This window comes from Hyalella azteca, unplaced genomic scaffold (genome assembly GCF_000764305.2).
Source record: "Hyalella azteca isolate HAZT.00-mixed unplaced genomic scaffold, Hazt_2.0.2 contig4197, whole genome shotgun sequence".
Taxonomy (NCBI): Eukaryota; Metazoa; Arthropoda; class Malacostraca; order Amphipoda; family Hyalellidae; genus Hyalella; species Hyalella azteca.
In genome coordinates, this window is record NW_025934420.1 from 49,989 (window position 1) to 62,394 (window position 12,406).

At 41.5% G+C, this 12,406-nt stretch overlaps 1 protein-coding gene across 1 annotated transcript in view; it reads right to left on the reverse strand.

Moving 5' to 3' along the window:
* LOC125177692 overlaps positions 1-12,406 on the reverse strand; it is a 54,125-nt gene that overhangs the window by 2,847 nt on the left and 38,872 nt on the right. The window contains exons 2-3 of the mRNA XM_047879918.1: positions 2,480-5,215; positions 1,828-1,965 (exon numbers count right to left, since the gene is read on the reverse strand). Coding sequence (XP_047735874.1) covers positions 1,835-1,965; positions 2,480-4,934 — 2,586 coding nt within the window. The 5' untranslated portion in view covers positions 4,935-5,215 and the 3' untranslated portion in view covers positions 1,828-1,834. The remainder of the gene's footprint in view (positions 1-1,827; positions 1,966-2,479; positions 5,216-12,406) is intronic.

Consider the following 12,406-nt stretch of genomic DNA (forward strand, 5'->3'; position numbering starts at 1 on the left):
TTGTCGCAGCTCAATTCATTTATGAATTATGAAGCAGAGCACTCGAGACTCGTCGGAGCACCGACTGCACACAGCGTGTGACGGCAGCGCTCCAGAGCGACTATTTCTGCCGTATGGGCCGCTGCGGTTGCGCACGTCTGCTGCAGCTGCTGCTGCTGCTGCGGCACCCACGATAGCAGCGTAGGCATACAACTGCCCCTATGACGTTTGTGATGGCGGTGCATGTAAATCTTCGACGCTCTTGCTTCATGTTAATATTAATCCATCGCGATTTGAGGTCTCGAACCCACGGGATTAGAGGTTCAAAAATCCTAGGTTAGAGGAATATTATTGGCGTTAAGAGACCTTATCGCAGGATGAGAGGTTCAAGAGTCGCGGTCTTGTCGCAAAGCGGATGTTGAATGCCGGCCTCTTAGCTTGGTCTTGGGGTATCGGTATCTAGGATACATCACGTCTAGAGTGGCCAAATGAACACCTCAAGATGGGCGTCTCTTGCTCAACAACTTACGAGTGTCGGAAGCAAGTGGCAGAAGGTAAGCGGCCGAAAGTCTGTTTGTTAAATTTTAAATTCAGTTCGAGGGAGTTGAGAAAATGTTTTAAATAGCTTATTATGTTGAAACCATGTTGTGTTTATGCAGTGCACGCAACCCAAATGACGTTCTGTAATCTAGCGCCAAAGGTTATCCTAGCAACATACATCACAGAAAGTAGTCGAAATAATATGAAATTGTCGCAGGTATATTGACGCGAGCCACGAGGTAACGCAGGTGCGTAAGCCCAAGGGTGCCAAAAGAAACATACGCTATTATTGGCAGTAGCGCGACAGAACGCGTGCCTCACTTGGCTACACTTGCGTGTTTTGTAATCTGACGTATTTCTGCAGGTGAAAAATTATTCAAAGTGCCAGTCTCGCAAGAAGCTGCTAATAATGATAGTTAAGTTTAATTTTTTTCATCGTTATCAATGAGAGTGGACTGAATACGTTAGTTCAGCCGAGTAAGCCTTGTTAGTTTCCGCAAGGTGGACCATGCGTGTAATTCATGCACTTATAAATGAAATGCTTTAGTGACTAATAACTTGAGTCATACTCGTCGTATTTGGTGCATTTGGTGGTGTACTGTAGTATTTGTTGGGGTACTGTAGCATTTGGTNTAGTATTTGGTGGGGTACTCGTAGTATTTGGTGTATTTGGTGGTGTACTGTAGTATTTGGTTTTGTACTGTAGTATTTGGTGGGGTACTCGTAGTATTTGGTGTATTTTGTGGTGTACTGTAGTATTTGGTGGGGTACTCGTAGTATTTTCACATTTCACAAGTAGACATTATTTCACATTCAACTTAACAGAAGCAAAGAAATAAACAGAATCAGGATACCTAATACTTAAATATAATACTTAATACTTATTTATAAATATATACTTAATACTTAAACATTAATTGTAGGCACGAATTCGTTTTTATCGAAATCATTGGTTGAAAAATTAAGTTTGAAACTAGATAATTCAATCGAAAAATATAATTACACACATTTAATTTTGAGATCAATTAGAAAGAGGAAAGCACAAAAGAAAATTAATTCTCTGCCCCCACTCGCAATGCAATAACTCTAGAGCGACTATACTCGAAGATTTACGCGTGTATAGAGACTTCCACGTAGCTTATTGTACAAATAGGGACGCACTTTTCGCTCATATGTGCGTCATTCTTACCCACTTGGCTCAGTAAACGGGCGTATTGGTGCTACGTGCACTCCCTACTCGTACTGTGTGTAAGAAAGTGTCAATTCTTGATACATTCCTACGAGAGTGGTGAGATGTTGATGACTTACGTCGCGTTTAGAGCGCAGTGGGCAGTTGCCTGTGGGTTGCCACGCGTCTGTGTGAAGGCACTGAGGCGCCTGAGGCCAAGGGTGTGGGGGATGAAGCACCAGAGTAGCAGCCTGACGATGATGACGTACTTGAACAATCTGAAATGGGCCACGAAATAAAATCTTTGTCATTGAATAGCTTATTAATCTCAGCGAGAAAACAATTTTTCTGACGATTCGATAAAAAATTTTTGCTCAGAGAATAAATGTCCAGAAGATGAATGCACTGGAAAATTATCTAAAAATTCCTTTCATCAAATCAAATTACTAACAAATAAGTAGCGAAAGATCTTCTAAGCCCAGCACGCTCAAGCAGAGGAACAGAATAGAGGAACAAAATACCAAACATTTCGCTCTCTATCGACTTGAATTCAAGTATGAATCGCGCACGCGGCGTTCACAAGTTTTGTCTAATAAGAGAGCCATAGGCCCAAGGAACGCGGGCTGCATCGATGTCTACATGTGCGAGCGGTTGGTATTAGCTAATCAATTTCAATAAAGCTTAAAATAATACCTTTACTCAGATTGATAACGTTCATAAAGGGACAGTCAAGCATTACGTGTCTTCACATTCAACGACCCTCTTGCGAACAACACAATTTTGTTTGCTTACCTTGATCGGCAGATTTGCAGGCAGGGGTGACAGTAATTTCGCTCCAGTCGTCGTTATCGAGAGTTGGACTGATCATGTAGTCCGAACTGAAAGAGTCCCCGCGGGAGGCCTTTCGACGAACGGATGGCGAGATTGTGTAATTTTCAATACAGGGAGTTGAAGTTTTGTCCCGAGACTTGTCTTTGACGCTGCACACCCGAGGAGGTGAGGAAAAAAAGTTCTGGCTGGTTTCCGATTCGTAAGGTCCGGTTTGCATGAAATTATAATCTGGTGACGGCATAGGGGAGGGTGATCCAGCATGGGCGCTGGAATCGTAGCCCGACGATGGAGACGGAGATTGAGCCGAGCTCTCGAAAACATGATTACTTGCACACAAAATTGTGGAATCTTCAGACGATGAGTTATTATGAGAAGTTTGAGATGAAGATTCCAGTTTAGCAGGCTGATTGCTCCCATTGAACACGTAAAAATTTCGATTAGGCTTGGAGGTTTCAAAATTTTGTGCCTCTAGCGAAAGGCCATTGAGGTGGTATTTACGAGTCCACTCCCACTGTTCCTTATAGGGAATTGAAGGCACTTTATAACGAGTGACGATAACATTAGGCCCAGCTCGATGTTGTTGGCTTGTCAAGGAAATTGTATGATGCGATTTATCTAGATTGCATCTCATCTGTAGCTCCGCAGTCTCCCTTCGAATGTCAGTGGTAGTTTTCTGAGAGCCAATTCTCTGTGAGGCGTCGTTTTCTTCTTCGACCGCTTTTTCACCAGAGACCAAAGAACTTATCGAGCTTCTAGGCAACGGAACGGGTCGTGGTGAGTTAGAGTTATTATGCATTACTTTTTTGAAAATTTCATTTAAATTTTTGCGGCCTGAATCTTCAAGAGGGCGTTCGACTGAAGTATTGCTTATGTAACCAAACAATTCATTGGTTCTTGACACAATTTTCGCACTCGTGCTATCGCTATCAGTGACGATATTACGATCTTCGTCACTGGCAGAGCTGTCAACTTCACGCCGATTGAAGCTGCACTTAGCGTTATCTGATTCAAAATAAGATCGATCTACAACATTCTGTGATTGCTGACTGCGATCCAATGAACCAGAATATCTTCTTGAAAAATCGGGGCTCAACGATCGTACGGTGGTTTTCCATATTGGTGCCGAGTCTCGCTTGGAATTCTCTTTTACTATAATCTGGTTCTTCCTCACTTCGGATTTAAGAGTGTTCAATTTGGGCTCTGATTTACTGAACCTTCCTCCGAGTCTGCCCATAATAACTTCACGGTTGCATTCTTCGTAGGGGATTCTAAAAAAATCTTCCCTCATTTTTGCTTTGCGCTTTTGCATTTCTGCCCATTCACGCCGTGCATTCATTTCTTCAGGAGTTAATACGTGTGTGTATCGATCACTAAACATGCTTTCAGATTTGAAGCTCCCAGCAGAAGCGATTGTTTTAGCTGGGGCTGATTTAATATCATAATTAAAACGAGAATTGATGCTACCAGACTGGTTATAATTCGTATTCATTGTTCCCGTTCGAAGCATTTTCAAGGCATTATAATAAGCAGCATTCTTAGCAGCATTTTTAGCTTCCTCCATCCCCTTTAAAACGTCGGTCTTAGACTCGCGCGTATTTTTATACGCAGGTTCAATGAGTCCGGTGAGCTTCGTGAACATATTCCCAGGCTTTGGTGGAGTGCGGCCAACCGCACTTTTCTCAGGACAATGACTGATCTTATCGCCTCTAGAAAGAGTCATTTCAGTGGGCGACAAATAATTATTATTGCAACTGAGCTCTGTTTTTAGTGGCTGATCATCGAAACTTGTAGAGTTTGTGTTCCTCGAGTTAGTTGTTGGTAAGGATCTAGATCGTATGCACACGTTTCTTGGCAGGAATTTAGCGTATTCATCGTTTCCGTTACGATAATCTTCTATACAGAGATCGTTGAGCGAGAGTTCTCGCGATGTATAGTTGGCATCCGAAGACTTGTGGAGAACAGTGGGTTTCGTAGCCACTGGAAATTCATCATTGTTGAGATCACCTTCGTCACTTTCGCTCAAGGTTAACAAATCCGCTTCAGTGGCCCCCGACTCGCTGAACCTCTTGACGCGAAAGGGTTCGACAATTTTAGCTTTAACAATTACCCTCTCCGGTCCTCCAGAGAAGGCTGCGTTAGTAACACCTTCCTCACTCACAGGCGCCAGGGAAGTTCGCGGAAAGGAGGAAGATTTTTTCCTCCTTGTGGAATCTCTCAGAAAATTACGACGCCCTCTCTCCAAATGCAGGATCCGCTTACTGCCTTCCGGTCTTGATGAGAAGTTGTGATATAACGGAGCATTGCTGAGCGTTGGTCGTGGCACGTGGCATGAGTTCGGGGGACTCATGAACGATGTTCGTGAGGGAGCAAGGCAGCCGCTTGAGCTTCTGCTCGAGTAGAAAGTCAGCGAGCTCATATTCAAGCATACACAAGATGGGTTCAGAAATTAGAAATGCATCTCTCGATATTTTCCCGTAAATTCCGCAGAGGATAAAATATATTATCAGGTTAGATTATCACTTTCATTGGTCACCCGTAGTTAAGAAGGCGAGAAGATTTGTACTAAAAATTTTGAGTGGAATCTGAGATTGAATTCCAGGCATCCGAGTTGAAGTTGGATATCTCAAGCTGTCAGTTGACTCACGTTGCGACCTCGAGTGATGATTTTAAGCAGTTTACTTCATTCACGCCAACAATCTGGAAAAAAATTATAACCACTTTAATATAACTTGCATGGCGAATAAAATCACTTGACACTAAATATATAACATCCAGCTTATGCTTAATTTTATACTGACAACTGGGGTGACTTCGGCCGCCAGGGGTGACTTAGGCCACCACTACAGCAGAAACAAATGGCAGCAAAACAAAATAGTAAACATTAGCCAAAGTCACCCCAGTCACTTTGGCCAACGTTTATTATTTTGTTTTGCTGCCATTGGTTTTTGTTGTAGTGGTGGCCGAAGTCACCCCAGTTGACGGTACTGACAAATCTGCGCAACTGAAATAAAATTGCTGAATAATATTTACGGATCTTACATCAAGTCATCAAACATTTTTAAACAATTCTAACTCGGGAATGTAGTGAACGCTCGACCGAAGGAACGAATTAGCGTATGAAATTTAGGATGATCTTTCGTAGCTGAAAGTTCATAACTAAATTGAATACGCTTGCTTGCCTCCAAGAGGCGGCCCGACTCTAAAATGCCTTGGGAAAAACAGGACCGCGCGAAGTTGGCGGCGGTGATAGAGGTGATATAAAGTGCCGTGTCACGGCTCTTACCTCTAATGACCATCGCCTCAGAGATCTTAAAAAAAATTGCACGATTTCGTGATGACCCAAACACGGCGATTGGCGAAAAATGAAACCTACTGAAATGAGTAAAAATTTCTAGGGTTCACGAAGGTTTGATCCAAAAATATTAGGGTGCGTACTCGAAATAAGTAAAGGAATAGGTGCTGCTTGGATAGTCGTAACACGTTCCCAAAACATTGACTTGTACTTATTAATCAGCGGTTGAACGATTTGAAGTCTCAGGAATGAGATATTGAGAGCTCTGCAATTCAATACATGCTACTATACAGACACGATGGAATACTTCAGACTTCAGCCTTGCTATGTAAAATATGGCATCATCTAGAATATATTCGGCGCCATGTCATGCAAAGGAAAGAAGAATCAGTGAATAATGGTAACCAGAAATTTAATTTAGAATCAGTAATTTAATCGAGAAACGACCTCGCAATTTGAAGCGTGCTATTTTTTTTTTTTTTTTGAATACGCGTCTCGCGTAATAAAAGTTTAAAATATGCATAGTTATTGCATAAAAGCAGCTTTCCAAGGCACGAACCTCCACTGTTCGCTGGAAATACACCGATGATGCGGTTCGCCACTCGGTTTCTCTCACGCACTAACGTCTGTTTCCGCCAAGTATTGCGTGCTTTCCGTCGCACATGCGAGATCCAAGCACATGTGCACGCTATAAATTGTTTCACGTGGCTCTCTAGAGCTCTCTTTTGCTTCTAGAAATGCACCTAAATTTATAGCTCATGCTGCAAGGACGATGGAAAATATGAGTTTAGCCCGGCGGCCCCACTGCTGTACGCACAGCATACACAGCCAAGCGTCCACACTGCCACATGCACAGCCTAGCGTTCACACTGCCACATGCACAGCCAAGCGTCCACACTGCCACATGCACAGCCAAGCGTCCACACTGCCACATGCACAGCCAAGCGTCCACACTGCCACATGCACAGCCAAGCGTCCACACTGTCACATGCACAGCCAAACGTCCACACTGCCACATGCACAGCCTAGCGTTCACACTGCCACATGCACAGCCAAGCGTCCACACCGCCACATGCACAGCCAAGCGGCCACACTGCCACATGCACAGCCAAGCGTCCACACAACAAATTGATAAAACAACGGACTTTATTTTAATGCATAACGTTTAGCCAATAATTTCGCGTACGAAAAATTAAATTCCATATCATTTATTAATCAAATAATCCCAGAGAAGAACAACTGTTTGCCCAATTAATTCGAGCTCAAGATAGCAGCAACATAAACGAACGATTTTGGGTACAAATAACTGGTCGCGAGTCTTAATGCTGATCCTATGGAAGATGATAACTCTCGCCAAGATGATGGCTCTGCAGTTTATTAGGTGTGCTCCTGCAGATAGTCAGCTCAGTGCTCAGATAATACGCTGTTTCATATACGAATACCACTATAATTTACAACCCGATTTTTTCATCAACTCGAGGTCGCAGTAAAATTTAGCTTGCTCGTGAAAATTATACTAAATAAGTTGATTGCATGTATGAATTTTTTTGCCTTCTCACAAGACGTGAGGCTTAAGTGTCGTCAGTAACTTTCCCTACATCATAACAGAAGATCAGGATTCTGTTGATATATACTTTGTCCCAATAACGGCGCCAAGTTATTCAGGTCATCGAGCTTTTAAGAAGATTGGCAGTGATCCAGGCATCAGCTGATACGCTCTTGTATTTCTGTCCTGAGGAAACAGGATGACTCCTCAATAAAAACGTATCGAAGTCCTACTACAAAAATGTGGCAGCGGCGCAAGAAAAAGTTTTATTATTTAGGATTCTCTATGTAACGTCGTACAGTAAATTCAGTATCAGATGTATGTATTATAGCAGCATGCATTATCATTATCAAAAAGTGTCTAGCAGAAACTGGGCTACAATAACCTAAAGCACCAGTAGTTGCTGTGGATTATTGCGGAATAATTTCTCATGAAATCGTTCGGCACACGTTTCCAATGGCAATAAGATTAAATCGGAATCGTATCCATCTTATCTATACAAGTAATTATACACAAGAAATATTCCTAATTCGTTTTCAAATTTCAAGAATAATCATGGTATCAAATCTGAGCTGAGCGCAGCAACAGGCTCGCTCGCTCGCCGGTCCCCGCAGGCAGGACGGACGGACAGCTCCGGCGCGTGAAGAACGACGACCTCTGGAGCGGTGGCAGGGTCGGCTGCACTAATTACAAGGTCTTAGATCACCTGTTCCACGGAAGCCATTAACAAACGTGAACAAGAAAGCAGTTGCTTACTTGCAGTAACGCCGGAAGTCAGAGGTCCATCGCAAGGAAAATGAAGAAAAATTGCAAGTTAACGTGAGCGACGGTGACTAGAATTGTTTGTAAACATCATCGTCATATACCGAGAAAATTACTCGCCAAAATAAGCAACGAATGCTTCCACTCACATGCACATGGCTCAAGTGAAACCAAATATGCACTGGGCAAATACTGAATGTTAGTGAATTAATACATCCGCTAACAAGTTATAAAAATGTGCTAGGGACAATATTGATATTAACTCTGTTATTAACATTATTTCAGCACAGTACTCTGCACGATACGACACAGTCTTATCACAAGAGGGCAAAAACATCCGGCTCTCGCTCTAAGATACTGCTTCGAACTATTTGACGATCATGCAGATCACAGGAACAATATCAGAGTTTGTATTGAAAAAATATTATGCTAAGTATGCAATAAATATCGACTTCCTCGTTGAAAACGAGAAGGAAACCAGCGGTTCTCAAGACGAGATACTGCCGAGGATTGCACGACGGCCGCGCAGAGCACCGGAAACCACAACCATGATCGCCGGCGTCGCCGCCAGCGGGGCTTTTAACTCACGAGGAAAAAAAACAAGCTGGTCATGCCCCTTTAAATTGGTCCCAGTCCTGTTATTCTCTGGGAGCGATCCATGCAGGCAACCATATGACTCTCTTAGCACTTGGCTTTTCGGTTCATCAGGAATGGTCAAGAACTACATGTCAATTTTTCTATTCGTGAGAAAATACATGCATGCGCTCGTGGAACTTTAGGTATACACAAACTAATTGATTGAACGTGTTTTTTTCCTTATAATTTTACAAGACCGAAAAAATTAACATGGCATAGACGATTGGACACAAGAGTTCTATAAACTTCCATAAAGGAAAACAATGAAATCGTAGCTCGATGATTCGCTAGGCTTACAAAGCCTGGCGGTCACACATGACGCTATAGCGACCTGCTTTCATCTCAATGCCCCGCAAGAGAGAAATCAGACGGCAAAACTCGGCCGCGTCTGCCGCACAGACACACCGATGTCACTACGGCTAACGGTTCAAGCAAAAATGTAGGAAATAAGTTTGTTTCTAACTGCAAAATTTGCTTCATATTCGCTTTGTAAATTAATAAAAAACGACATACAACAAAGCAAAGAAAACAGATAAATAACAGTTGCGTGATCAGTTCAAAAGTTGAATTATCCGCCATATAATCGAATAAAAAAACATGTTGCTGCAGTAAAAAATCTGAAGCAACCAACCGCACGGAAAAATTCCCATTATCTGCTCCAATTTGTTGTTGAAACTTACAGGATTGTTTGACCAGACGACCGAGCCACAATGTCATAAGGTCTGCTGTATGGGAAGCCTTGCATCGACGTATTAATTTCACTGCCAGTGACCTGTTCGCCTAGAAAGCGAGCATCTCGGCGCATTATTCATACGTGGGAAGCATTGATCATAATTTGTCTACTCAGCTGATGTCAGTTGAGAACCGAGCGCTGATGCGTGAACCAAATATCGCTACAAAATGAAACGTGTAAAAATCAACTAACTCCCATCTCTGAACGAGAAAAATGGCCCAAAAACTTAGCTTGCATGGTGGGAGAAAAGATTGGTTAAACATTCTTCAAGCTAGAGAAAAGTACGCAAAAAAGCGCGAATTAGAGGCCGCCCGTTGGAGGTGAACCGATGTGCTCGAAGTTTAAGAGCGACGGTCCTGTCAATTAAGGTAATTGGGGTGACGTTAAAGAAATGACCGCATGAGGTGCTTGCTTCAGGTGCGTTGTTTGGCTCTGAGGCAGGATCTAGCGGTGTTGTAAGAAAAGCTGGTCAAGCTTGGCATTTGACATGAACAAGTCAACATAATAATGTCATATACTTCATGATCAGCACAGCTTCAGAACGTGGGGCGTCTTTTACGTTCACACTCTGACGGCTCAAACGCCAAGATAAAGTCAGGCCGGACAACGAGTGCACTTACAACCGCTTTTTCTGTTGTAATCAAAAACTATAATTTACAGGAGAACAATTTTATAGAAGAGTGGAGGAAACTTCTAATATTTAGGAAAACGTAAGGAGAACGTTAAATTTAGGCAAGTAACGAGACGCTCAGCGTCAGCGTGGATAAATGCGTAACAATACCAGAGAAGTGACAGTTCCACCCACGGTGCAGGGTTGAAATCAAGCCAGGATCAAGGACTCGGGCAGGTATAACTAACCTCACATGAAACTACGACGCACAGAAGAGTACGCACATGACGACGCGTCCGGCTGTCGGGCTTCCCAACAGAATTTCCTTGTCGTGTTCTAATTAAACAAAGAAATTAATAAAAAAAAGAATAGAAGGAATTCCTCACAACATCTGACACTTTGATAATATATAGTAGCATTTTATTCCCCTAGTGCTGACTCATTCCATGCACAAGAAGAACGATCAAAAATACACAACATAATTCACAATAAAAATTAATATCGTCCCTTAGTTAACTAATCTCTGCACAGAGTCAATTAAAGTCGTCCTGTAGTTAATTGATTAATTAATTTTGACCTTCACTCAAACAACCTCTGCTCTTAGTTAATTAATTTCCACTCTTACTTGTTTGATCTCCACCTTTAGTGAATAATTCTCTGCTATTACTCAACCAAACATAATCCCTTGTCAGATTTGGCAGGCATGCAAGGAAATAAACATAATATATACGAGTAGCTAGAGACGTCCTCCCGTCTATCATGCGTTTATTAGGAAGATGAAGAACCTGTCCATTTTATAAATAATATATCTATAATATATATAACATATATCAAATGATATATCTGACTATAAACCTGCAGGGCGGAGTAATTATAATTACGTAGAAAGTGAATAAGTTGACAAGAATTTGGATTCCCCAGTTGCAGAACCTAGCAGCGTGTAATTTATATCAACGACAGCAGTTTATCAATATCCCAGAAAAATATGGTCGATATAATATTATTGAGAAAGCCAACCAAATGCAATTATCATAAATTATTGATAAATAGGCATCGCAATGATTAAATTTAGCTCATGAATGCTGAGGTACGAGAGCTGCAACGGCCATTATTGTTGTGCTAGCCAATTTCTCCGATTGAAATTATCAATATCATGATTGATGGTTTTGTAACGCATGACTTAATTAATCATACCGTATTTATTTAGCGTATGACATGATACATGAGACTATATTTTTGGATGATAACATTAAATAAGGTCCGTTTCTGTGTTACTTAAATTGTATTTCCGAAGGCTAGAAAGTTTATTTCATCATCTGCTACTAATATTTTTGTTATTTATCGCGTTTTTTCTTTCCACAGTTTATAAACGACTGGGATAGCAAAAAAACTTTTTTATAAATCGCTGTATGGAAGGAAGTAAATAGAACAGTTCTTTTCGCACACCAATTCCGGTGTACAACTGAATAACAAGCAAAAATTTTGATGCAGCATGTACATTGTACAGGAGATGCGTGTTTATATACATATACCTGCATGTCAACATTAAACTATGCCCAAAATCATGTTAGTACGTCATTAATTGCCATGCCTGGGGGCATGGCTTAACAAGTCCCCCAGACCAGCAAGCATAAGCTGTTTCGCTGTAGAAAATTACAAAAAATAACCAATTTACAGACAAACTAATTCGACTTCATCGTTTAATTAACACGCTTCTTCAAGCTTCATTCACCACTGATGGAATGTGAGGGGAATTTAAGATTATCTATAATAAACGTTCACAAAATAATAATCAAATTTCTTGAGGTATTAAATATCACATACGAGAAATAATTTAAATATTGTGGTAATTTTTATTTTTATAATGAGCATGTTAGAAATTTATAATATATTTATTAGTCCAAGAAGAAGACGAATAAATCTCGCATGCGAAGCAGGCNAGCCAGCGCCAGCACCACACAGCCAGCGTCAGCACCACACAGCCAGCGTCTGCACCACACGTCTGCCAGCTGAGGATAAGTAATCAAATTTCTTGAATATATAAGAAGATGTTTCCCTTGCATGAAGGCCTTCGTTGCGTGCACGGAGTACGGCCGTCGTGGTGAAAATTCTAAGATTTTCGATTCTGATATTTTCCATTCAGTAATAAATTATCACAAAAATACCATTAATGAAAAGCTGTTTCACATTTTTTGTGAAGTACAATTAAAGAAACGCCGAAAATCAACCAACAAAGCAAACTTGAAAGCGTCTCTGAATATTGTACACAGTGATGGAGAAATCATTGTAAGAGAAAAAATTAGGAAGTG